Source organism: Eurytemora carolleeae, unplaced genomic scaffold (assembly GCF_000591075.1).
Source record: "Eurytemora carolleeae unplaced genomic scaffold, Eaff_2.0 scaffold387, whole genome shotgun sequence".
Taxonomy (NCBI): domain Eukaryota; kingdom Metazoa; phylum Arthropoda; class Copepoda; order Calanoida; family Temoridae; genus Eurytemora; species Eurytemora carolleeae.
Window position 1 is genome coordinate 103794 of NW_019396360.1, and position 26524 is coordinate 130317.

The following is a 26524-nucleotide window of genomic DNA, read 5'->3' on the forward strand; positions in this document are numbered from 1 at the left end:
TATACTTTTTGAATGAAAAGTATTAAACAAACAAATCCGTAACTTTATACATTGTTAAATTATAAACCAAAACGCATATGACTTTAAATAGAAACAACCGAACTCCTCTCACTCTGGTTAGACCGGGGTGGGTTGCCTCAATCGGGCTTTAGTATTTCATTTTTTAAAGGATCTAAATAATAAAGTCTTGTAAAGATCATGGTTCTAATCTGCTAAACTCATCTAACCGGAAGTAACGATGTTTGATGGTTCTCCATCCTACCATTTCCGTTTCCGGGTAATATACCACCAAATATATATAAACTCTCGGCTTACAAGACTCTGCGGTTTTTGGCACAGATTTAGAATATGCAAAACCAAGTCATTTTGGTTAGAAACCGTCTAATCTGAAACATTTTATCTATGTGGAGATGTTCAATCTTTCAACAGAACTTTGTTTTAATAAATATAATTTTAAATGATTTGTTAAAATCCTTTTCATCTAAATGAGATATTTAATAAAATAAAAAGAGTAGGAACATAATTGAAAATCTAACAAAACAGTATTTTTAAACCATAATCATCTGTCCCCCTCGAAGCCCAAAATTCAAAACTTTTTAGAAAAACTAGAAAAAGTTTTCCAACAAAATTTACCATATGGTTTACAAATTTACCATATGGTTTACAAATTTACCATATGGTTTACAAATTTACCATATGGTTTACAAATTTACCATATGGATGGTTTACAAATTTACCATATGGTTTACAAATTTACCATATGGTTTACAAATTTACCATATGGTTTACAAATTTACCATATGGTTTACAAATTTTGTTTAAACTTACTCCTTTGTCACCAAAAACCAATAAAACGATACTTAAATGGAATATATAGCATTTAGATAGTTTAAATATCTAGCTGTTGTTGGTCTAGTAAAATAGTTGTTGGGTAAAGTCCCAAAAAAATTGAGTCTTTGCCACAAACTCAAATTTTCTAATCCCTAATATTTTTTCGGCCTATATATGTTTATAATGAAACTGTTAATTTTTTGTATCAATTTTTTTTCAGACTTAAATGAGGCTTTGTCGCAAATTCAAATTTTCTAATTCTTATTTCTTTGCAAACCAATGTATTTAAAACCTTAGATATTAAGAATTAGATCAAATAATCAAAGTTTGAAATACCAAAGGTGTACACGGTAAACCACCAGGGTTTAAAAATTGCTTTGACAAAATATTTTTTTAGATCGCCTCCCGTCCTGGAGCTCATAATTTACGCTGTCTGTTCCGCGTAACATTTGTTCCCAAAGATGCGTACGAACTTCTGCGTAAAGATTCGGTTGCCCTGGAATACCTTTTTGTACAGGTACATGGATGTATACAGTGAGAACAGTGAGTGATGTGTTAAGTAAAATAAAAACAAAGAAGATATCCACATCCAAGGTTATAATGCAAGGAAAGTTAATTGCGTAGTGCGTAAATATTATAACCAGTTCTCTCAGGGCGAAATTTGTAAACAAGAATGGGTGCATCAGTGTTCGTTTAGTATCCGAGGAGGATAAAAGCATTGCATTTGAAAAATTTTGATAATTCACATAATAGTTTCCTATGGCCAGAATGTTTCATTGATTTTTTATGTAAAAGATGGATCCCATGTCAGGCTGTGACATCCGTCTTGTGTTTACATTACATCCCAGAGACAGTACACTGCAGTACAAAAGATTCATACACCTCTGAAATAACTTTCCTTGCATTATAACCTTGTCCACATCTCAGTTTTCAGAGTGTCTAAATAACTTATTGTACAAATTGTACTTTGAACGTGGATTATCAAAAAAGTTTTATTCTCGTAAAAATGCTAACGTTGATTGATCTAGTGCTGCAACGATGTTGTTCAAGAACGGTTTGCCCCAGAATTAAAATACGAAGTAGCGCTGCGCCTGGCCGCCCTTCATCTGTATCAGCACGCCGTAGCTTCAGGACTAGCTTCAGGAAATAAGGTAAAAATATACAGTCTAACCCAGAACTTCGGAAACATCAAAAGAATTTATAAAATGTCGTGTTGACAATTTTTCAATGGGTTTTTACAATTATACCCAAATCTCAGTAATTATAAACATAGTTAAATAGCCATGAAATATGCGGGAACAGTTCTAAAGAGCTCCATATAATTATTTAATTAAAACCCTAAATATAATGTCTTCAAGGTTCAGAAACCCAAACCTTGATGAAGTTCAGTTATAACTAATATACAGTAAATACTAAATACCCATAAAACCTTAGAAAAGGTGAAATACTCAAGTAATAATAGTTTTCCATTGCACTTTAAAGCTTCTGGTAAAATCGCTTGCTTTACAACAACATCAAATACTCATGGATAAAATGTCGTCTTTAGATTCCACCTAAGGGTCCGACTGCATTTCGTTCATGTTTCTTGATTACTGATTTGTTTAATCTATTTTAAAAATCTTGAAATAAAACTGTAACGCAACATTTTTTAAATTAATTGAAATGAAATTTGAAAATGATCTAACGAAATGTACCGTAAAGAAAATAAGGAATAAACCAAACCACTTGGATAAAAGTTTAAAGTTTAAAGTTTTGAAAATCTACAGGGTGGATCCCACATCATATTGTATCGTGTTATAGAAAAAGAGTCAGTTTAAAAATTATATATTGCTAATAACATAAACATATGTATGCTGAAAATACTAGGTTTTTCGAGTATTATGTGCGTATTTTGGCGTGAAAGCTTGGAGATAGTCCAATATGACGCTCTATAATCTTTAAATTACATTAATACATATTTTTGTTTCCATTTCTCAAGTAGTTTATCAAAGTTTCTGTCACCAGCAGTTGTAGAGTTCAACAGCTGTGATTCCAGATGTGTGTTGAACAAAATGATATCTTTTTTATCTTTTTCAATTTGATCTTTAATTCTCAAATATTAAGTTTATAATTCCTGAAATAACAAAATTTTACATCTTTTGAATTGAATTTTCTTGCCTTTTATTGTTTAAATGGTCTCTCATATGTGGTTTTACATCGATACTTATTTTAAATTTGGATAAATGCCCGCGGTTTCTCATTAAAATTTGTTCTTTTTTTACCAACCATCTCTTCATCATTGTAATTCAAATGGTACCGTTCTAAATCAGATTTTTTTTCAAATAGTGTCTCGTTGAAAATCATAAAAACATTATTTTTCCATCTTTTAGGTGACAGTAAAAGGGGTTGAGAAGGAGTGTGGATTGGAAAGATTTATCCCGATCAGTTTGGTAGATTCCATAAAAAAGAAGGTAGGTACAGATGTAACGGAGTTTATTTTACTATTTTGCGGATTTTCTTGAACTTATTTCTTTAATAATTTTTGGAAACATCTATTGTTCTTTTTGACTGTTTTACTTCTGGAAATTAAATGTTTCCTTTAATCTGTGGATCTAATCTCTACAAACTTTAATTCACGATTTAAACTAAAAACTTGGTCTTACAGCTACTTAGTTGCCAGTAGAATATATTCTAGTGGAATAGTTTCCAGTGCAAATAGTTGCCAGTGGAATAGTTCCCAGTGGAATAGTTTCAAGGGGAATAGTTTTCAGTGGAATAGTTTCCAGTGGAAATAGTTTCTAGTGGAATAGTTTCCAGTGGACTAGTTCAATAATAAAAATTCTGTAAATTGTTTCCAATGTTTTTGGCCTCTTTAAAAGGAAATTTAGTTTAGTAGAAAAATCAAGTTTTTTCCTAAAATACGTATTTTTTAGGAATTACTGAAAGTGTTAGGACATTTCCTAAAATATGTATTTGGTTAGGAACTACGGAAACTGTTAGGACATTTCCTAATATAAATATGTGTTTAGGAATTACGGAAACTGTTTGGACATTTCTTAATATTAGTATGTGTTTAGGAATTACGGAAACTGTTAGGACATTTCCTAATATAAGTATGTGTTTAGGAACTACGGAAACTGATAGGACATTTCCTAATATAAGTATGTGTTTAGGAATTACGGAAACTGTTAAGACCATTCCTAATATAAGTATGTGTTTAGGAATTACAGAAACTGTTAGGACATTTCCTAATATAAGTATTGTTTAGGAATTACGGAAACTGTTAGGACATTTCCTAAAGCTGAACCAGAATCTTGTAGCAAATGGACAAAAGTCGTTAACTGGACTTCAGGTTGGTAAAACAATTGATCTTTTGTCTCGTCCTTTAATTTTCTGATTCAATTATATCTTTGCAACCATATATCGTACAGTAGTAGTAACTAGTTTCCAGAAAACAGGGAAATAATTGTCGTCTTTTATACTGCCGCTAAAATTTAGGTTTTTTTGGCTAAATTTTTTTCAAAATATTTCCGTCATTAAACACAGTTTTCAGTACTCTAGACCTTTTTTAAATCAAAATTCTGGTAGAAAAACATAGTTTTTATACATTTTTAAAAATCTTATTTTAAAAATATTTCTATCTTTATATCATGGAAGTCATTCAGAGAATATGTAGGGAGTAACATTTTTTCAATGATTATCTTTTTCAAAGAAGACGACATTTTTCAAGTAATTAATAGTAATTAATATTTGAATGTTTAGGCGAAACTGCATTATCTAAAGATCATTTCTGAGCTACCAAGCTACGGAGCTAAGTGCTTCTCAACAACCATGAGCGTAAGAAATTAATCATTTTCTATAATATTTTCAATCCACGTAAAACTGAAGTAAGATTAGAATCCTACATGTATTAAATAATATAGCTCCTCTATTACGTAGAGTCATTGAAAATAACAAAAAACAGAATTTTTGATACAGATTCTACCCACAAAGACTGAGACTGTAAAGACGACCTGAAACTTATAAATTTGACGTTTCAAAGATTAGATTAATTTAAAAAAAAAAAATAATGGTTGAAAATTACAACGAAACGATTTTTTTAAAATGTGGAATTTTTTTTGCTCAAAATTGCACGACATTTGTAAAAAAGAAAATTTTGAATCGTGTTTTGATGTTATCAAATGCCGTCTTTTGTGTTCACAACCGTTAACAATTTCATAAACCGTTAAAGAAATTTTTGTTTAATTTAATACTGCAATTAACCGTTTATAAAATTTTCAGCGCTACCCGCCATTTTCGCCGTTAAACGCTACCGTTAATGGCATGAGCTGTCAATGGTTGTAGAAAATTTTCCGTTAACGCCGTTAATAAAATTGATATTGTTAACTAAAAACGGTTGGAACTAACCGTTAACGAAACAGCTTGAAAAAGTTGGAACATGCCCAGCCCTAGTTTACAGAATTATAAAGTTAAGGAAATAGACATTATAAATTGTGTTCAGTCGTCTATGAAGTCTCATTCTTTGTAGATAATTGAATATTCTCTTAAAATCAAAACTAGAGGAGCTACGAGGTCACAAAGTCGTACTAATAAGGTTTCATAAATTTGACCTACTCTAGTTTTTCTCAAAAAAGTGTCTTTAACAAAGTTTTAAATGATTTAAAAGTTTTTGTTAAAATACATTTATCAAAAAAGAACAACAAAAAATTCCAACATTTTTTTTGACTACATTCTTTATGTTTAGGATTCTAGCAATGAAACGGTAATCCTGGTCAGTCAAAAGTTTGGTGTCAGTCAAATAGACAGTATGAGGAATACAGTGGTAAGATTTTATTCTGATTTTTTTCTACTCATTCTTACATAAAATGTGATATTCTTTTTAATTATTATTACAAAACTTTTTCTTTGTAATTTTCAGTTCAAGTATTTTTCAGTCACCATGCCCCATTAAAAAATGCCCTCAAAAAAAATTTCATTTTATTTCGAATCGACTTTTCTACTTCATTAAACTTAAATAAAATCAAATGTTTTTGCAATACTATACTGTTAAATTTAAAGTTTCTTTTTACATTAATCGAATATTAATCGAAAAGCGGGAACAAATTTTCTCTAAAAATTGCGCGCATTTTTTTCACGAAAGGATGCGTAAAAGTCCAGAAATCGCGACGAAACTAAATATTTTAGCGCAAAAATACGGACTTTTTGCGAAACAATTTTTCTTTTACGCTTGACACCTTAGTTGTACTTCAACCATAAACTTTACCAATCATTTAGACCTCGGAAACTTTTGTTCGAATAAAGCTAGGATTTTTTTCTAATGTTTTCATCTATAACAAGAAGCAGGTTAAGCTTAGGATAGTTTAGTTAATTGAAGTAGTTTTAAGCTATGTAGTATTTGTAGATCTTAAAGGGAGTGTTCGCGAAAAATGAAAGGGGGTATAGGCTTAATGCGATAAAAAAGCGCTTTTGATCGCGTCTATAAGGAGAAAATTGTTAAAAACGACTAATACCGAAGAACGCACTATCCATACAAATTCAGAAAGATGCAACATACGACTTAGACCGTAAAAAAATCTATTTAATTTCAAACAAATCATTCAGATATTACACCCTATGGTCATCGATTATCTTTCGCCACATTTGTATATAGTTCATTTTTCATAATATGTTTTAATGGTTATGGTCTGAGAGTTAATTATAAAAATATTTATTCCTGTTTCGAGGATTTTTGGTAATGAAGACGACATTTTCATATTTTCCAGGAATGTTCGAAAGCAAGTTGGAAGCTAAATATTATTTTTAAAAATAAAATCAAAACTAGTATGAAAAGTAATCCATAATTAGAGTTTGAGGCAAGTGTTGAGATTTTTAGTCAATCGTATTTAAGATATATTTTAGTGTCTATTTATAATTTATAATTTTTAACAATTTAGTTCATATCCAAGGTGTAGCCATTGTGTATACTATTGTGTACTGTTGTGTACGTAGTTAGTTATAGGTCTGAAATAGAAGAAAAAACTATTTATTAAGTACTAGCGTTGCCTGTAGAATTTTAAATTGGAAGACTTTACTTTCTCATATGTTAAAACATTACATTTAAAAGTGAAAAATCTTGAAGATACAAATTCATAATCAACCGTAACAGAAGAAAAATCAGTACATACAGGGTGTCCCACGAAACATGACAATAGCAAGACGACTTGAAAGTCGTCTTTGATATATGAATTTATTTGTGACATTTAGTCCTCCATCTACTTTAACATGTATGATTCTTGAAACAATTATCACATAATTCTCCTAGCCCTGACATTTCCAAAATGTGGTCTGCGTTTTTTGTGCTTTCAATATTACCGGAGATATAAAGAGTTTGGTTGAGATTTCAATTTTATTAAACAAAAGCAAAATTGTCGAAATCTGAACGAAATTGTTCATATCTTGGGCAATATTGAAAGCACACAAATTGCAGACCACATTTTGGAAATGGCAGGACTAGGGGAATTTTGTGATTTTTATCTCTAGAAATTTACTTCTAAAATAAGGTTGACAAATAAATGCAGCAAATTATATCAAAAATCAAGACGATATTCAAGTCGTCTTGCATACTGTCATGTTTCGTGGGACGTAGCTGTGCTTTTTTTGTATATTTTTAACATTGTTTAAATTACTAAAACCGTGTCCAGAACACATTCAGAAATATATCAGTTATTACAATCACAAATTCAAAATTCACAACACAGAAAATGAGGCTTTGCTACAATTTCCAGATTTTTCTAATTATATTAATGCAAACCAATGCCGTAGAACTTTGAAATTTTAAACTATGAATTCTATTAGATCAAATAATCCAAGTTTCAAATATTAAAAACCATTCGGTTGCAAAAATATATGGATGAGAAAATACAAGTTTGTGGTAAAGACTATATTTATTTTATTATTACTGGTCTACGGGTTACCACTATGTTTATTTGAGAGCTAAATCCGAAAACCGAATAAAACCATTGAGGCAAAACGAAACTTCTATTCTTTAAAAAATCTATATATTGGCTGTTTACTTCCAGCCAATGAACCTGTGTGATATTGAAGAACTTCACCACGTTGAGGTCACTAAGGAGGACGAGGTCACACGCAGGGTCAACCTTCATCTTAAAGATCCAGATAAAGAGGTTAATATTAGTATTATCATTATTTATATAATTTGTAGATTTATATTTGTATTTTCATTGAAATGCAAAGGAACTGAGTTATTGCAACAATCTTCGATTTTCTAATTCCTATATCTTAGAAATCCGATGTTGTAGACCTTTACTTTTCAAACTATGAAATCTGTAAGATTAAATAGTCTAAATTTGAAATATCAAGGTTTACACCATCTGGATGCAAAGATACCAGGGATTTAAATATTATAATTTGTGGCAAGAACTCAGTTCCTTTTGACCAATATGAGGTCAGACAATATGACCAATAAGAGGTCAGACAATATGACCAATAGGAGGTCAGACAAAATGACCAATAGGAGGTCAGAAAATATGATCAATATGAGGTCAGACAATAGGATCAATAAGAGAAGTCAGGTAATCTGACCAGTCACTTTAACCAATAAGATTGCTTGACTGCTTTATTAAACTTACTGTAGACAATTAAAATCAATAAAAATGATTATATTCGTTGTATTTCTTTATCTAAAAAGGGAGCATGCATTAAAGGGACTAAATGCATTAAAGGGACTAAATGCATTAAAGGGACTAAAAGCGCAATTACAAAGATGACAATGCCCTATTCCCAACGGTTTACTTGAAACACGTGTTTATTTCTGATAGTTCTTATATATTTTCCCGCAGTAGAAATTTGCAAATCACTTTTGTTGAGAAATCTTAAATAAAAATAATTAGTTTTATTAGTTACAAACATTGATATCTAACTCATACTTGATCAGACCAAGCTTTTAATGTATCGCTGTGAATGGGCAATGTCATCATTGCGTTAAGGGTCACTTAAAATTACGGTTACAGTATCTTTGAGGGAAACAATCCCTTTAATACTCTGGTAATTAGATCTACCAAGTTGTTGGAAAAGAAATCATTAGAAATATAATTTTTTATTTAGAGTATTATTTTACTTCTGGAGGAGAGAGATGCAGAAGAATTAGTTCTTGTACTACAGGTCATTATTAGAATTATTATTATTATTATTATTATTATTATTATTATTATTATTATAAATTGAATTTGTCGAACAGAGCTATTTAAATTGAATTTGTCGGAAAAAGCAATTTAAATTCAATTTGTCGGACAAAGCTATCTAAATTGAATTTGTCGGACAGAGCTATTTAAATTCAATTTGTCGGAAAAAGCTATTTAAATTCAATTTGTCGGACAAACCGTTCAATTTTCGAACAGAGCTATTTAAATTCAATTTGTCGGAAAAAGCTATTTAAATTCAATTTGTCGGACAAAGCTATTTAAATTGGATTTGTCGGACAGAGCTATTTAAATTCAATTTGTCGGACAGAGCTATTTAAATTCAATTTGTCGGAAAAAGCTATTTAAATTCAATTTGTCGGACAGAGCTATCTAAATTCAATTTGTCGGACAAAGCCGTTCAATTTTTCGGACAGAGCTATTTAAATTCAATTTGTCGGACAAAGACGTTCAATTTGTCGGACTAAGCTATATAAATCATTTCTATATTATCGCTTGTGTGACTCTCTCGTAAATACTTATTTTTAAATTTAAAAGTTAACGTCAAAACCAAAAAATTTAGCTCCAGCATGAATGATTTCGCGTATGTGTCTTTTAAATCATTGGGACACCTTTCTTTTGGGACACCCTTTAAATTTCCAGGGACATAATTCTATCTAGCTGTTGGGACAACTGCTGTTAACAATTTTTAAATCAATGCTGTCATGGTTTCCATTAGTTTGAAACTGCCTGTCATTCACACTGTTGCAATATCCAAGCAAATTAAGTGCACTGCACAAATTTCAGTTTTCTTTTTCACATGGGTTTTCTATCTTTATTTTCAATACAAAATATTGCTGCAATTGTAAAGAGTTTCAAGCAATAAATTGAGAGTTTGTCGTTTGAGTATACAAAATAAGAAAATGTTAAGAATTGAAATAATTAGCATCCGACATGAAAAATGTTAATTAATGATGAAATTGTATAAACGTGTTTCTTAGAATACCGTTTTATTAGTTTAAGGTATAGATTATTTAAAAATAAAGAGTGAATATAAGGTGACATTAATGGGTTCTACTTTTGTTTTCATCCTAATGGTTTTGAAGAGATGTTAGATATATTCCCAAAAAATTTTTTCCCAAGTGCATTTTCCCCATTGGCAACTTCCCAAATGTGCAATTTCCCAAGCGGCAACATCGCAAGTCTGTCTTAGCCGCAGCGCTCGACACTCAACCTGTCCTAGCCACGGCGCTCGGTCCCCTAGCCCATCTTAGCCGCAGCTCTCGGCCCCCATTGCAGCCTGCGGCGCCTCAGAGGACCTAACCTAACCTTTGGGAAGGTGCAACTTGGGAAATTGCACAACATTTGGGAAATTGCCACTTTGGAAATTGTCACTTGCGAAGTCGCCCTTGGAAAAATGCCTTTGGGAAAGTACCTAACACCTTTTAATATACCAAAGATCATTGGTAAATTTGTTTTTCTTTAACATAGTTACTCAAGTTTTTGGTTTAGTCGTATTCAATATTTGACTGGAGAACTGGTCAGAAATTGCTGAATTTCTAAATCTATTTTCAACCTATCAAAAGAAAAGTCAAGATCTAAATTAAACTACGTCTCAAACTCTGATTGACTGATGCACACTGCACAGTGCCACACTGCACAGTGCCACACTGCACATTTTTATGAGATAAATGGCGATAACAAATTTAATCCACGAATAATTTTCTATATTATCATGTACTCTCACAATATGTGTAAAACATTATTTTTGTCATGGATTTTGATACAAAAGGGTCTGAAATAATTCCTTGAATACCCATGGTTATAATTTTAACTTCAGGAAAGAATGGAAACGTTTATTAAACCTAGGGCAATATGCAGCATCTGGAGATGCCCCAGGGCTTAGGTCTATCGGAGGAAAAGGGTGGACAGGAAAGGGGGGGGGGTCGCTGAGCTTAGGGGGAGGGGGAGTGTGTACTTTTAAAAATGCAAAAGGAAAAAGTTGACGTTAAGGAATTTTCAAGGAATTTTTAGTTATAAAAAATGTAGGATTGTATTCACCCCTGAACAGTAAATTGCATTTAGCAATTTTCCTGATTTCTCAGTTTCTAACAGAGTGTGTGCAAAAACATACCAGATTTAGACATAAAGGAATTCAAGTCGAATTGTTTTTACACTTACAGGGACTTGCCATAGAACTTAAAGGGACTGTTTAACAACCCGAATTGATATAAAAGGGTTTTGATTTAGATTTTTTCGGATCTTATATGGTATCAAGGAATTGAGTTTTGCCACAAACTCTGATTTTCTTATATCAAAGGTTTACAAGGCTGAAAAGATACAGGGATTAGAAAATTTGAGTTTGTGACAAAAACTCAATTCCTTTAGAAGCAAAGGGATTGTTTACAAATTTAACATAAAGAGCATGGAGACTGACAGAAAGCGATGATATGAATATCGACCAGATTTAGGCATTAAACGAAATTCTATATAACATACGAATACACCTAATGGTATTGTATACTAGCCAGATTTAAACATAAAGGGATTGTGATACAAATTACACTGCACCATTGTACAGGGTTACCCACAAAGGATGAGACTTCAAAGACGACTGTACGGAATTTTTCTGCCTTTTTTCCTATGATCATGATTCCCTGCAGTTCTAAGCTTGTTTTTTCTTTGACAAATCTTTTTATAAGCTATTCAAAGACTATATATCTAAGACAGATGACTTACTTAAACCTTTAAAAGTTATAGGTCGTCTTTACAGTCTCATCTTTTGTGATGTTGGTAACCCTGCATAAACGATATAAAAAGATAATCCAGTTTTATTTCAGCCCCTCCTTATTGCGGAGAGCACAGTGTCCGCAGCCAAGGTTGGAATTACCCTCGATCAGGAGATAATACTGCTCATCCTGATCATTCAGTAGATCTAGGAGCTCATCCACCCTACCATCCTCCACCTCCAGGTTTCAAGGTAATTTGGTTTTTAATAGATTTCTGCAGCTTTTTACTTATTTTGTCTTTGTGTCGCATCATTTATAAGAATTTTATTATAAAAAAGTAGAATGAAGAATTACGATTCATCTTATTTAACATTCATTTTTAACAATTTTATATTTTTGGAAAGTCAATTTTCTAAAAAAAAGATTTTTTAAAGACATTCAGTTAAATACAAAAAAATTTTTAAGCAAAACACAACAATTATATGTTTTGAATAAGTGCTTGGGTAATGGGTATGCCATTTTAAACATGTTAAAAAGATGCTACATTTGTATTACAGTTCGTGCATTATCAATAAAAATAAAAATTTACAAACTCACTTTTGTGTGAAACGCGGTGCAACATTTTTCGCAGATGGGTTAAAACTTTGGAAAACTATATTTTTTTTCAGATTCCTAGTCCTCAAGCTCCCTTGGTAGGTTCTGATTCTGGTTCTGGTTCTGATGGAGACACGAGTATGGTCTCTAATGGGGAACCAGGGAACCTGGATAAAAACAAGAATATAACGTAAGTTCTACAAAAAAGAGTACAGAGTGTCCCACGAAACATGATAATTCTGAGAAAGCTTAAAGAAAATGTCGACCTAATGACATGTGTCTCCTTATCTTTTTTACTACAGTCAATCTCACATATAAGAATAAATAGCAAGAACGCACGAGATGTCGTCTTGAAAATTAATCTAAAAATTTATGACAGATGTAATGCCGCATCATTGGTCTGCACAAAAAGAAAGCTGCTGAGGTGTTCGCAGCTTCAAAGGATTGCATACGATTTGTGAAAATATATCCAAACATCACTGTAGAGTCATAGGTTTTTGAAAAATAATAAAAAACCGCCTTTTATTTTTAATTCAAGATCAATTATTAGCCCTGAAATATGAAGGACATGCAATTGATATATTGAACTCGTTGTTCAGCGTTCTTTGATTCTAAATATGTTGCGAATACGACATTATAAAAAGCTCTTGCTATGTCTTCATACATCTGGGATTCACTGTATGATACAATTCAAACCTTTCTCTGATCAAGAATTTAGAAGATTTTCTTTTTTTTCTCTAGCTAGAAAGGATTTAAGTCTTTGTCACAAACTCTGATATTTTAGTCTCTATATCTTTGCAGCACAATGAATTCTATTTTGTGAAAAAAGTTTGAATATGAAAGGTCTACAATATCAGGTTGCAAATAAATAGGGATTAGAAAATTTGAGTTTGTGGTAAAACCCCAATTTCTTTAGAGTTTGTAAACCACAAATTTACACCAGCGTGAATCAAACCTACAACTATAGAGTAATTACGTATACCGTCTTTAGTTTTCGGTTGCATGCTATTCAATCAAAAAGTGTACATCAAAGAAGATGTAGCTTTTGTAGCTTTTGTAGATTATTTAGATTTTAAAAGTATAAACAATTTTGGATTCATTTATTTGATTAGGAATGAGGATAACGCAAATTTGACTGCATCTCCGTACTCAACTTTTGGAGGGAGATATTCCAAATCTGAAGGAGGTCCGGCCTCTATCCTCAAGAAGAGAGGAGAGGAGAGGCTGGAGGCTAAGAACGAGGAGGTTATCAGGAGAGTGGTGGAGATGCAGCATATACTTCAAGTAAAAACATTTTCTTAATTCTATTCCGATTGGGCTATTTTTTCTAATAAATGGGGGGGGGGCGGGGGGATAGTTTTCACCTTAAAGTTGAGAATATATGAGGTGTGAGATACATGTTCCTATTCTAACTTTAATGGTCATGGTGCTAGGTAGGTCTTAAAAAAAGTTAAAAAAAGTTATTGCATCCATTTTTCAAGGGGGTTTCAAATATATAAGTTTTAGGTCTGAAGCTTAATTAATAAAGTTATTGACTTTTTTTTATATTTTGAAATACCGACTAGCTGTTTTTATGTCCTCTACTCTACCATATGCGCCGAAATTATTTTTTTTGCAAAATTAGGAAATTGAAAATGTTGAGATGTTTGAGTCTTCTAGTGAAAGCTGTTTTTAAGTTATAATTAAAAACCATAGGGGGACATCGATATAGGGTTAATAAACTCAAAATATTGTTCGTAAATCTAGCTTGTCTTATTTTCGAACATTTCGAACAGAATGTTGAGAATGTTATGGTAAGGGATTTAACAAATTGTGACCTCGAATTGCTTTCGATAATTCGAAATAATTAACAAAGTGTAAAGGCTTTTTTTACAGTTAAGTAATAATAAAAATCATTAATGAAATTTATCGTAAAATTGCAAATTACCAAGCATTGTTTTTTTATTATAATAAAATAAGGAATTTAGTTTTTACCATGAAGACGTGGATTTTCTAAATCCAATATTTCCGCAACTCATGATGTTAGAGACCTTTGATATTTCAAACTATGAATTCTGCGAGATCAAAGAGTCATATTAAGTTATAAATATCAAAGGTGCAAAGATAGAGGGATTAAAAATTTGAATTTGTAGTAAAAACTCAGTATCTTAATAGTAGTAATTGGTAGCAATTTTATGATCATAATATTTCCAAATAGTTTTTGTCATTTTTAACGTTTTCTGCAATATTACTTTTCAGTCGACTGGACAGTATTTGACTGACGGAGAGACAACAGATGCAGAATCCGTCCTGACTGATAAATCATTGACTGGGTCGGAGAGATCCTCGAACTATGGAACCTTGAAACATAGTGATTCATTGTTACTGCTCACTCAGGTAAATCCGGGAAAGGATTAGCGTCTTTGCCACAAACTCTGATTTTCGAATTCCTAATTCTTTGCAACCTAATGTTGTTAAATCAAATAATCTAAGTGTTAGAAATCAAAGGTTTACATTATCAGGTTGCAAGGATATATGAATTATAAAATTGGAGTTTGTGGCACAGACTCTATTCCTTTAAAGTCCAATAAACATGATTCGCAGAAATTTTGCAGTGTAATTAGACCCTTTACCCTTGATAGGTTGAATTTCTAGCTACTGGTAAATTATACCAACATGTCGTCTTTATATTTCACATTTCTGGATCCCCAAGATTAAAAGTATGTATATATATGAGTACAAGTCTTGTATTTTCTCTAAGAAAGTGAGAACAAAAAATAGTGTTTTTTTTATTTTTCTTTCTAATTCTCAGGACCCAGAAGATGAGGAGGAGGAATACGACGTGACAGAACCGGTTCAAGATCTCACTGAAACCAAGATGGAACTATCAAAACAAAATGGCGGACCTGGAAATCCTGCAAAATCAATGCTGAAGCATAGTGATTCCAGTTTTGGTCTACACAGCCCAGATAGTTTTAATGACGACGTTCAGGTAAAATTTAAAATATTACATTCAATCACTTTTAAATCTGGGATAGTTTTTATCCATATTTTTTATTATTCTAGTCATACATATCCAGAGGCAGAATATTTTTTCAGCTTTGGTGAGCTATCATAGATAGATAGATAGTGTAGATTTGGAATAGATGTAAAAACCAGAAGATTGTCTTTCATACCCTTCTTCCTTGAATACCCCTTCTAACCATTAAAGGGAGTGACCGGCAATGTATGGTAGTTGAACTGAGATTACAGTATTTGAGACATTTTTTAGGATTCATTTGAGATCTATCAGACGTTTTTACAGTGCATATTTGTTCAGCAAGAGTGAAAATTCAATATTTAAAATCCTCATTGATTGACCATTTTGGAGGAATGGTTTTGAGAATCGGTTTTATGAAAGTTATTCAAAAACGAAGAAGAAAAATGAACAAAATTTCTACAGTAAACTAATTAGATGTTTAGGAACATATTTCTCATTGGAAATTTGTTAATAAATCAATGTTAAAATCAATTGTTTCTTTTTCAACATTATATTGATTTTCTTATTCTTAATGAATTTGTTCGCAGATTTCTTTAAATTCTTTAAATATCGTCTTTTCATAAAAAATTCAAGGAAATCTACAGCGAATGGTTTGAACATTGGGACATTACTGAAAATGGACAATCTATGAGGATTTTAAAGATTGCATTTGTGCCCTTGCTGAACAAATGTGCACCGTAAAAACGTCTAAAATGAATCGCAAAAAAGTTCTCAATAATTATGCAATCTCAGTTCTACTACCATACATTGCTGGACACTCCCTTTAAGTGCAGGGTCCTCTTATTAAACTGGCATTAAGGGGAATTCTCCGATAAAAGTTGGCATAGAAAGAAATGGAATTTTGTAAATAAAAATTCTTTGATTTCTTTTCAATCTAAACAACACCATTGGGGTTATTATCAATAAAAGGGAACAATGGTATTTATTTTTTAAGGAAAGGAATTGAGTCTTTACCAAAAATTCAAATTTTCCAATCCTACATCGGATAGTGTAAACCTTTGATTTTTTAAACTTAGAATATTTGATCTAACAGAATTCATCGTTTGAAATATCTAAGGCATACGACTATAGGGCTTCATAGATAAAGAGTTTAGAAAATCAAAATTTGTGGCAAAGACTAAATTCCTTTTTAGAATCAACTGAATGAAAAATCGGTATTTATTTTTTTGTAAAATAAAATTAAAGTATCCTTAGTTAAGGTAGTTGGCAAAGTTAACCCTATCCCTGCTGGGGTACTTGAAAACCAGGTTACGTTGGGGGGAGGGAGGTCAATTTGACCATCGCATCTTAATTCAATGTTTGATGTCCAAATATGACAAATGATACATTATTGTAAAGCTCTTGTTCTTTACTTTTAGAATCTGCAAAAAATTGCAAATTTGAAAAATTGATTTTTTTTTGCAAAATCTAGTGATGTGGTGAAAATGTTTGCAAAAAATGTCCAAAAAATAATAAAATATACATTTCTGAAAACCCTTTTATCCTGCCATTTCAAATACACAAAAATATTAGCAAAATTTTAAAAGGAAGTCTTTTATACAGTCTGCCTAAGGACTCAGGCAATTAGTATAAAGCCCGGTTTTAGACCTAAAGGCGAAAGCTATAGGTATTTAGGAAAAGTCAGAAAGTTTCAACAGCCTCAGACCAATACTTTCTGAGTTATGTAAAACACATTAGATTTTAACATACAGGGTGTCCCACGAAACATGAGAGTTGGTAAATAGTTTTAAATGTCTTTTTCCATAATTTGTTAAGTTGTTTGATACCAAAGAGAATAATAAAAAATATTATATGGCATTCATAAAATAGTAAATTTGATTTCAAAGTAAAACATATTTAAGTGAAAGAATTTTTAACGAAATAAACTGCGAAAAATCTTTAATTTAAAATACAGTATGTGGAAGAAGACATTCAAAACTATTCACCAACTGTCATGTTTCGTGGGACACCCTGTACCTCTTGAAATGGAGATTCATTGAAAAAACGTATCCAGTCCCTTTAATGAGATGAACAAAGTTCTAATGATTGCAGATGCTCCTGAGAAAGTTTCGAGAGAACCCGACCTTGAATGAGAATATTAAAGAAAGAAACCTAGTTCTTGATCCTGATCTAATTGATCTAACAATGATACCTCCACCAATGACCCCGGATGAGGTGATGATTATAAATACAGTGAGAACCAAAAAATTGTTGACTGAATGTCGTCTGTGTTTTTCTTTTTACAAAATGTCGCCAAAGATTTTTTAATTTTCTATTGATCTCCATCGTATGCAGATCTACGTATTCATTTCTGATCGATATACCGTATTGAACATTACTGCAGGAACAACTTTACTTGAGGAATCAAGCATTTATCCTCAAATTTAAAAGTGCACACATTGAATATCGAAATCATCTGTGTAAGATCAACGATACTCCACGATTTTTTTAGAAATAGTTCAGTTACAAATTAAAAAAATTCTGAGCGATTTTCATAAACCTATAGGAAAAGAAGACAACGAGAATTCCACTGTTTTTTGGTTATCACTGTATCCAACCCATAATTTGATGTTATGAAAACAGTCATATAAAATTTGGAAAGTTTCATAAAATGTGCCAGTTTTTGGAAATGGAGAAAACCAGACCAATCTTGACGCTTAGAAATGCAAACCAAAATATTGTGTTTTTAAGCCAGAACCTCATTGTTTTCTTATGATCGAATGTTGTAAATTTTTTATATGTACATATAAGTTATTTTATTTGACCATCCGTTCTCAAATGAAAAGGTGTTTATTTGTTAATTAAGAAGTCGAATACATGTTTCAAAACCATTATTTTGTTAAATAATGTAAGGAAAGATTTTTTTTCAAGTTATAAAAACAGTTTGAGCAGTGGTCTTAATTAAAAAAATCCCTTTATAATAATGATATTTCAGGACGGGCCTTCAGGTCGAATGTTTCCAGTTCCTACAAGTGCAGTCAGCACTCCTCCAACCCCATTTGCAGACAGGGAAAGCCTTGAAGCTGAACTACTAGCTATAGAACGAGAGATAGGTAGCATTAAACTAGCTCGGCAGCTAGAGAGGCTGAGAGACCCTGAAGAGATATCTATCACTAGTCTAACAATGCCAGATTTGGTGGAAACCGATGGTCCCACCTTAGCAGCTCTTCGGCATCTCAAGTCTGATGATATCGATTCATTTATCGCAAATATGGCAGTTCCTCCTCCACCCTCTAGAGCTAAACTTGTTTACAAACAGTCCTCACCTATCCTTGAGCTTACAACAGAAGATATTTCGGCCTTTATCATCCCCCCTCCCCCTGGACAAGGTAACCCAGGTGGGTCTATGCCAAATACTGAACGAGAAGTTCAAGAGATGAAAGTCTCTAGGGAGGTGAAAGATCTCAGGAATCACAAACCAAACAGAGACTCCCCCAAGGTTGCGACCCTACAGGAAAGAATAAGTCTTCTTAAAGGCCAGGAAGTGTCGGGTGGGAAGGATATGGCCCTAAGCCTGGTCAAGGATAAATTCGGATATCCAATTATAGAAAAGAAAAGTCCGCATCAAGACCAATCCCAGAGAAGCAAGGAAAAATTGGATGAAAAGCCCTCCTCTTCCAATATTCCCAAAGGTGGTGTTCAAAGTAAGAGAGAAATATTTATGAGACACATTAGTAGCCCGGACATGCATAAACCTTTTATTAGAGTTGAAACTAGTGAAATTCCTCCCCCACCACCTCCTAGATCTTCTCTACCTAAACAATACTCATCAAGCACTTTAGGACGGAAATCTACACCAGTTCGACCACCTAGTGGCCTGGTCAAGTCTAGTTCTCAGGATGATATTATGTTAAATTCAGCTCCTGTGCATAAGGTTCATGTAAAAGCTATGGCATCTAAGCTGAATAGTAAGATAAGTACCTCTATAGAAGATCTTGACACTAAAAGATCTCCGAGTAGTCCTTCTAAGATGAGTATGACCTCGAGTAGTGACTCAATCTCATCATGTGCATCAGTGAACACAGTTAAATCAGTTTCTCCGGCAGAAGAGAACCCTCCTTCACTCCCTCCTCGCCCTTCTCCAGTTCGTGCTAATCCTAGACCACCTCTCCCTCCAGTAGCTCCTGTAGCTTCTGTAGTTTCCCCAAATATACCAGAGATTGGATCTAAACTTGTTTCTAACAGTCCGTTCAAGACTGGACAAATAAGTCCAATTAAACCTGCAGTTAATGGATATTCTGAACTGAGTCCTCCTCCCCTCCATATCCCGAGTAGTCCCAAACCAATTCTTCCATCCAGAGTTAGTAAACCAATATCTCCAACCAAACCTTCACCGGGAAGAGCCCTACCAGCTCCACCTGCTCCTCCTGGAACCTCTCCTGGTACAGTAAGACCAGCAGCTCCAACTCCACCATCTAGTCCAAGACCTGGACGGATATCACATCCCTCTCCCAGCCGTGCCAGCCCTAGTCCCCTAACACAGCGTAGATCCAGTGAACATACCATTCCACTGAAAGCACCTCCGTCAACTGAAAGATTAAGTCTTGGACGGAAACTTCCAGTTCCCCCGCCCAGTTCATCACCCAAATCTTCTCTTGGATACTCTCATTCTAACGGTTTAACAAGTCCAAGACTAAGCTCCAGGTATTCTAACAACCCTCCCTCTGCAGGCTCAAGTCCTAAACCAATACTCAAGAAAAACGGTCAGATTAACGGTCATGTGAACGGACACATATTTAACGGCCTTCATAACGATGTTTTCACAAATAGTGATTTTGATCCTGATGATTCCCTTGAAGGAACAAGTGTTGATGAACCTGATTTAGATATTGATGCACAGAAGCATCGAGAACGTTTACTAGTATTTAAGAAGGCTGAAAGTGTAGTTTCTCAAGTAAACCAACATCTTCAAGACTCCCAAGCCTTGTGTTTTTCCAGTGATAAACTCCGACAAAATGAGGAGAAGTATTTAAAATCCAGAGATCTTTTAACGACAGAAGCTCGGCAATTTGTTACAGCGTCCAAACTCTTTGTAAAGTCGGCAACAGAGTCGGAAGATCAACTGATCGAGTGTCTAAATCATTGCGTGCATATGATTGATCGAATTGGTAAGATTTATTCCTTTCATAAATAATTCACATTTCCTTTATGTTGGATGATTTTGTGATGGAAACCTTTAGAGTTGAAATTTCTACTTTTCCAATATTTCTCCACTTCTTAAAGGGACTGTAAGCGTAATTTCAAAAGTGAACCTCCATGCAAATTTGACAATGCCCGATACACAACGTTACCCTTGAAATTGAACCCTTTATCTGAATAATAATATGGAGGATATTGCTGTTATTCTATGGGTTTAAAGTATCAATATGTCTTGCTGCAGTAGAAATGCGCAAGTCACTTTTGTAGAGAAACAACAATTAATTCCAAATAATTAGTTTTCATAATTGTAGACATTGATATCTAATTCAGGCTTGATCAGAAAAAACTTTTAAGGGTACCGTTGTGAATCGGGTATTGTCCTCTTAGCTTGGAGGGTCACTTAAAACCTTTCGAGTGACTTAAAACCTTTATGTGATTAAAAATGGGCACTGTTGTGAATCGGACATACCACTCTATAATGGCGAGTTCCTTGAAGGGATTTCCTCAATTTTAAGCGTTAAAAATTATTTTCCAGGTAATATATCCAGAGATTGTGCTGTGTACTCTGTGACCCCGAGCCAGACGGTCAACCTAATTGCCAAAGTCCAAGATGTAGCAAAAACCTACCTTCAAACCTTACAGGTAAGAAATAAACATAAAGTAAACATAACAAAGTCAAAAAAAGTTTATCAAAGTTTTAGTTTTGCAATCCTTCTCTTTTTCCTATTGTGTCGTATATTTATACAAGGCTACCCACAAAGAATGAGATGTAAAGACAAACTAAAAACTCAAAGAATATGACGATCTCAAGATTAAAAGAAGTCTTCTGCCATACAAATAATTTTGTAATGGCTTCTTTAATGAATTGGCAAAGAAAGTTTACACCTGCGATGAGTTCGTGAATATAAGGAAACAGACAGTTTAAATTCCGTTCTCAAGTCTCATTCTTTGTGGACAAACCTGTACATAACAATTTAAATATTTCTGGAAGGCTTTTAGTCTGTATTTTAAAATATGCAGAAAATAGTAAATTTTCAAAAATCATGCATTTCATGCTCACATTTTCTGAAAACAAAAATAACATAATTCGATGCGAAAATTAAAATTCTAATAGGTTCGTTCCCTAGTAGCTTGAAAATAAACTTATGTACAGTTAAACCCTAAATGAGCCAAACATCGAAGGAATTTATCAAATGTCGTCTTGACAATTTTCAATGGGTTTTATACTATATTACGTAAATTTCAGTATTTGCGAAAATAAATAAATAGCCATGAATATGCGGGAACAGTTTTAAAGAGCTCCATATAATCATTTAATTAAAAAACTAAATATCTGCAACATTTCATAATCAGAAAGTAAAGAATACGACTTTTGATTTATTCGTTCGATGTATGGCTTATTTAGGGTTTATCTGTAGTTAGATGGGTCCGAGTAATTTTGTAAACTTTAATTTGTTAAGTATAATAATGTCACCGATGTTTTCTATTTATTTGCTACGGTGAGGTCCAGAAAATATGGAATAAGAAGACGACACTAAAGCAATATTTAAGTATAGTTGATGTGGTTTCAACGTAAATAGCTTAGAAATAACTCATAAAGTGAAATGGTATGGTCAGCCTCAGCACAACTGTTGTGTTTTATGTCCAACATGGACTACTTAAATCAAAATTGGTGTCTTAAAGTCGTCTTTTTATTTCACAGTGTTATGGTTCTCACTGTACTATATTATATTCCAATATTTTCCAGGCTGCAAGTATGGCAATTGGTCGTGATATGAACGATCCCTCAATGAATATTCTTATGAAGAAGGCAACTGCACTAGCTGGAGTCCTCACAACCCTCATGCGGTCCCTCAGGGTCTTTAGCTAGATCCTCCCTACCCTTAGGATCTTTAGCTAGATCCTCTCTACCCTCAGGATTTTGAGCTAGATCCTTGACAATATCCTTATGATCTCTATCATGATGTAATCCCTGCTGTAAAAAAATGATATTGCGAAATTTCAATGCAAACTTTCTAATCCAAAATATTTATTTAAAAAACTGGTAAAATTCTCTTTCCCGGGGTTAAATTGTGATAGCTCAAGTGTCTCTTTACTGCATTTACACCTAAGGTTACCAGTATATAAAGCCAATTTGCATATAGATATTTATTATGTGATATCTTTAACTGTATAACTAGTCGTTAAAATTCCTCCTTTTCGCTCTTGATTAAACCTTTTAAACATGTTGATTATTATTAATGATAAAATTCATACAGTGTATATATAAAATAATTTATGCAATCTTTTGTTAAAATCTTGAATAATAAAAATGAATTGAATATATAAATTAAATTTTTCTCGAAAATCGATTTTTTTTGACAGATAAACATAAAGGGAACAGATATCAGAAGCACTTAAAGTCTTATGTTTTTTTCGTTATTTTTGCTGTTGACACCCTTTCATAGACATTTTGCATTTGTTACCCTAAAGTTTTCATATTTGGTTAAGACATAAAAATTAAGCCAGAGACAACTTGATGTTTTTTTGCACAAGCTAATACTTAATGACCAGAAAACATATAATTATATTATTATACAGGGTGTCCCAAAAAACATGGGAATTCAGTGACGAATTCGATATCGTCTTTTTAAATAATTCTTTGATTTAGTATAGTGATACCTAATGAGAAAGCTGTAATCTGTAAGAGTTTCGTCTGCTATGTTTACAATTTGTTTGTTTATGTTTTGACTGCACACGGTTGTACTTAGTAAAACAATAGGCCCGCCCTACCATTTGATTATACAGTGTCTCATGTTCATTTGATCAACAATTTAGAGTCATAACTTGTTTTTAAAAGTCGTCTTCCTATTCAGGAGTTTTAGTATAATTACAAATCCACAACATTATTACAAAACTTTATTGTAAGAACAAAAACACTGAGCAATGAAAAAGTATTATATACGTACATATAGGAATATTATAAATATATATATAATGAATTAATATTTTATTTTTTAGAATTGGATCCCCATATTCCACTCCCATCAAACTTATCCAGCACTTCAACAAATACAAGATCCATCATACAACCTAAACATGCCAGGATTTTAATAAAAAAAGTTATCTCTAAAATTAGCTGTTAAATTGTTTTCTTTAAGATACAGGGTGTTCCACGAAACATGATAGTAGCAAGACGATTTGAAAGCCGTCTTTGATCTTTGAATTTATTTGTGACATTCAGTCGTCAAGCTTCTTTCACATTTATAGTTCTTGAAACAATAACCTCAACATTCCCCTAGTCCTAGGATGTTTTAAATATGGTATTTGCTTTTTTTGTTTGTTCAACAATACCGATTTTGAGAATTTCTTTTAATCTTCAATTTTATTAAATGAAACCAAAATTGTCGAAATATGAACAAAATTCTCCAAATCATTCTGCGGTAATAATGAAAGCACAAGAAAGGCAGACCACATTTTGAAAATGCCAGGAATAGGGGAATAGGGGGTTTTCGTTGACTATTAACTCTGGGGTTTTACTTCTAAAATTTCAAATTAATGCCGTAAATTATTTCAACGATTAAAGACGACCTTCTTTAAGTTGTTTTGTTTCTATGGATGTTTAGTGGGAAACCCTGTATAACTGTTCAATTGATTAATTAATCATTATAAAGGTTATCTCTAGAAACGACTGTACACATTTTATTTAGTCTTTTAGCTTTCTTTCACAGGCAATGAATGAAAGCTTCAAACTTGATACTTTCCTTTTTAGAAAAATATTTTGGTTCAGGTTCAGGGAGAACCAGGAACCATTATTTAAAAATGAAAACTTTTTTGATTGTTCTTTTAGTTCCGGACCGTTCGTTCCAGTGAAAGAACGATCGTTCCCCTGGAACGAAACCCAGCCCTACTTGCAAGTCATATATTTTTTCAATATACACATTTTTTTTAAAAGACCTTTCTTAACAAATTAAGAACATAGATTATTTTTGTTTCATCATTATTTACATGTTTTTTTTTACTTTCCTGTGCTAATATTATCTTCTGAGTTTCTTCGGTCAACACTCATTGATTTCTTGATTCCTAGTCAAACATTAAACCAAAAATTTGAGATATATTATTCTCAGTTCATAATTATTTCGATGTTTGGACAATTTAGAAAGTTCAAGATCATGGTCTGAATCAATTTTCACGGAAATACTTTTTTATATTTTAAGTAATTTAAGATATCAGATGTTCCACGTAACTTGACAGTTGAGAGACGACTTGAAGGTCGTCTTTGAAAATTGAAATAATTTGTGGCAATAATTTGGAAATATAATTTTAGAAGTTAAAAGCACAAAAGACAGATCACATTTTGTAAAGGCCAGGACTTGAGAAGTTTTGTAATAATTTGTTCAAGAACAATACATGAAAAATTAGGTTGACTAATGAATACCGCATTTTTTTACAGATTAAAGACGACCTTCAAGTCATCATTCATTTGTCATATTTCGTGGGATCGTCTTACGGTGTTTGTGCTCTGAACTTTACAGAAATTAAAATGACCAAACAAATAACTTTTGGAGATCAAGATACAGAAAGTTATTTCAACTAAAAAAGTTCTAATTGTATTTTAAAAAACAATTTGAAAAAATTTCGAAAATCCTGAAAGTCTCATCATAAACACTTATGTAGTTTAAATCTTTAATGTTTATTTTGGTTTAAAATCATCTTTACAAATGTAACCCTTCCCACAATTGCCAAAGATCCAAACAGTCCTAAGACGTTAAAATATTTTTTTTTAATTTTCCGAATTTTTAAAATCCTTTGGCCCTTGCACCCTCACCTCACCATTACAGATTGAGGTGTTTTTTTAAGGAGAAGGTCTTGAAAAATTGGACTAGGGATACTATTCCCTATCTCAAAATCATAGGGAGGTGGTCGTAGGGTGAACAACACAACCCCCTCCCCCCCATTTATATTAGAAAAAAATATTCCAATCAGGATTGAGTTAATCTAGTTATATCTTGTTTTCCTCGAAGCGAATTAATTTGTTTTGGAACAGGTGATGGTCGCGGCTTATTCTTAATCTTCAGTTCGGGTAAACTTCCTCGCTTTCTAAAACATGGTAAAAATATGGTCCTACTTACAATACAGTTGAATTAGCATGAGTTCGATTGATAACTGTTTCGAATGTTCATTCCCTGAAAAAAATGTAAATCCTTCCAGAAAAAATAGACCTTTTAACCCCTGGATGTCTGAAGCACTGATAATATCAAGAAAACGTAAAGCCAAATTGTTTAATAAAAAGTTGAGGAAACCCTGTCAGGAAACTAAATCTAGATTTAAAGAATATAATGCAGTGTATACTCGCCTTGTGAGGGCAGCACGAAAAAAATATTTTAATGATAAATTTCAAGAATATAGTAAAGATTGTAAACACACATGGCTGACTATCAATAGTAGATAAAAAAATTCCATTTGACTCAAAAATCGTCTTTTATGTTATAATTGTATAACTTACTTGACATCAAACTTTGTACAGTCCCTCTCTGGGTCCTTTCAATCAATTTTATTTTAAAAAGTTATTTAAAAAATGACAAATTTGTATTTGTATGTTCATATTTTTAAAACAAGCTGTTTATAAGCATTATTGAGATGGGTCGTCTTCTTTTGGGTTTAATTTTATTCTTGAAACAATTAAGGTTTCGTTTTAAAGACTATAAGTAAAAAAAAGAAAGATGAGTTCCAATAAATTTATTAATCTATCAGAGGCCGATTTTAAAGAATTTGAGCCACAGACTCGGTATTATTTTGATTTTGAACTGAAGTGTTAAATACACCTTTATAATACTTAAAAATGTAATATTTCGGTTTCTAAGTGACGTTTGTTAAAAACCCCATGAAAAAGCACAATGCCCGCTGGTTACTTTACAGAATTATCGGATAAAGATTAATGCAACGACAATGTATAAATAAGTAAATGTGTTATTTTTGATGTGTTTTTCGGGAGGGAGGGAAGGCAAGCCGTACCTGTACATATAGCCTCCATCTCGCAATTTATTCACAAACATAGACTTGCGGCAACGTACTCTCCTGTAGCGCTTCCATAGCAG

At 32.6% G+C, this 26524-nt stretch overlaps 1 protein-coding gene across 1 annotated transcript in view; it reads left to right on the plus strand.

Moving 5' to 3' along the window:
• LOC111701697 (uncharacterized) overlaps positions 1-22727 on the plus strand; it is a 41502-nt gene extending 18775 nt beyond the window's left edge. Inside the window, exons 12-29 of the mRNA XM_023473098.1 lie at positions 1229-1348; positions 1860-1982; positions 3201-3281; positions 4079-4162; positions 4573-4647; positions 5555-5632; positions 7869-7973; positions 8914-8970; positions 10857-10911; positions 11828-11967; positions 12385-12500; positions 13423-13594; positions 14549-14686; positions 15102-15281; positions 17361-17483; positions 18244-20416; positions 20983-21089; positions 22195-22727. Coding sequence (XP_023328866.1) covers positions 1229-1348; positions 1860-1982; positions 3201-3281; positions 4079-4162; positions 4573-4647; positions 5555-5632; positions 7869-7973; positions 8914-8970; positions 10857-10911; positions 11828-11967; positions 12385-12500; positions 13423-13594; positions 14549-14686; positions 15102-15281; positions 17361-17483; positions 18244-20416; positions 20983-21089; positions 22195-22317 — 4050 coding nt within the window. The 3' untranslated portion in view covers positions 22318-22727. The remainder of the gene's footprint in view (positions 1-1228; positions 1349-1859; positions 1983-3200; positions 3282-4078; positions 4163-4572; positions 4648-5554; positions 5633-7868; positions 7974-8913; positions 8971-10856; positions 10912-11827; positions 11968-12384; positions 12501-13422; positions 13595-14548; positions 14687-15101; positions 15282-17360; positions 17484-18243; positions 20417-20982; positions 21090-22194) is intronic.
• The last annotated feature ends 3797 nt before the right edge of the window (positions 22728-26524 follow it).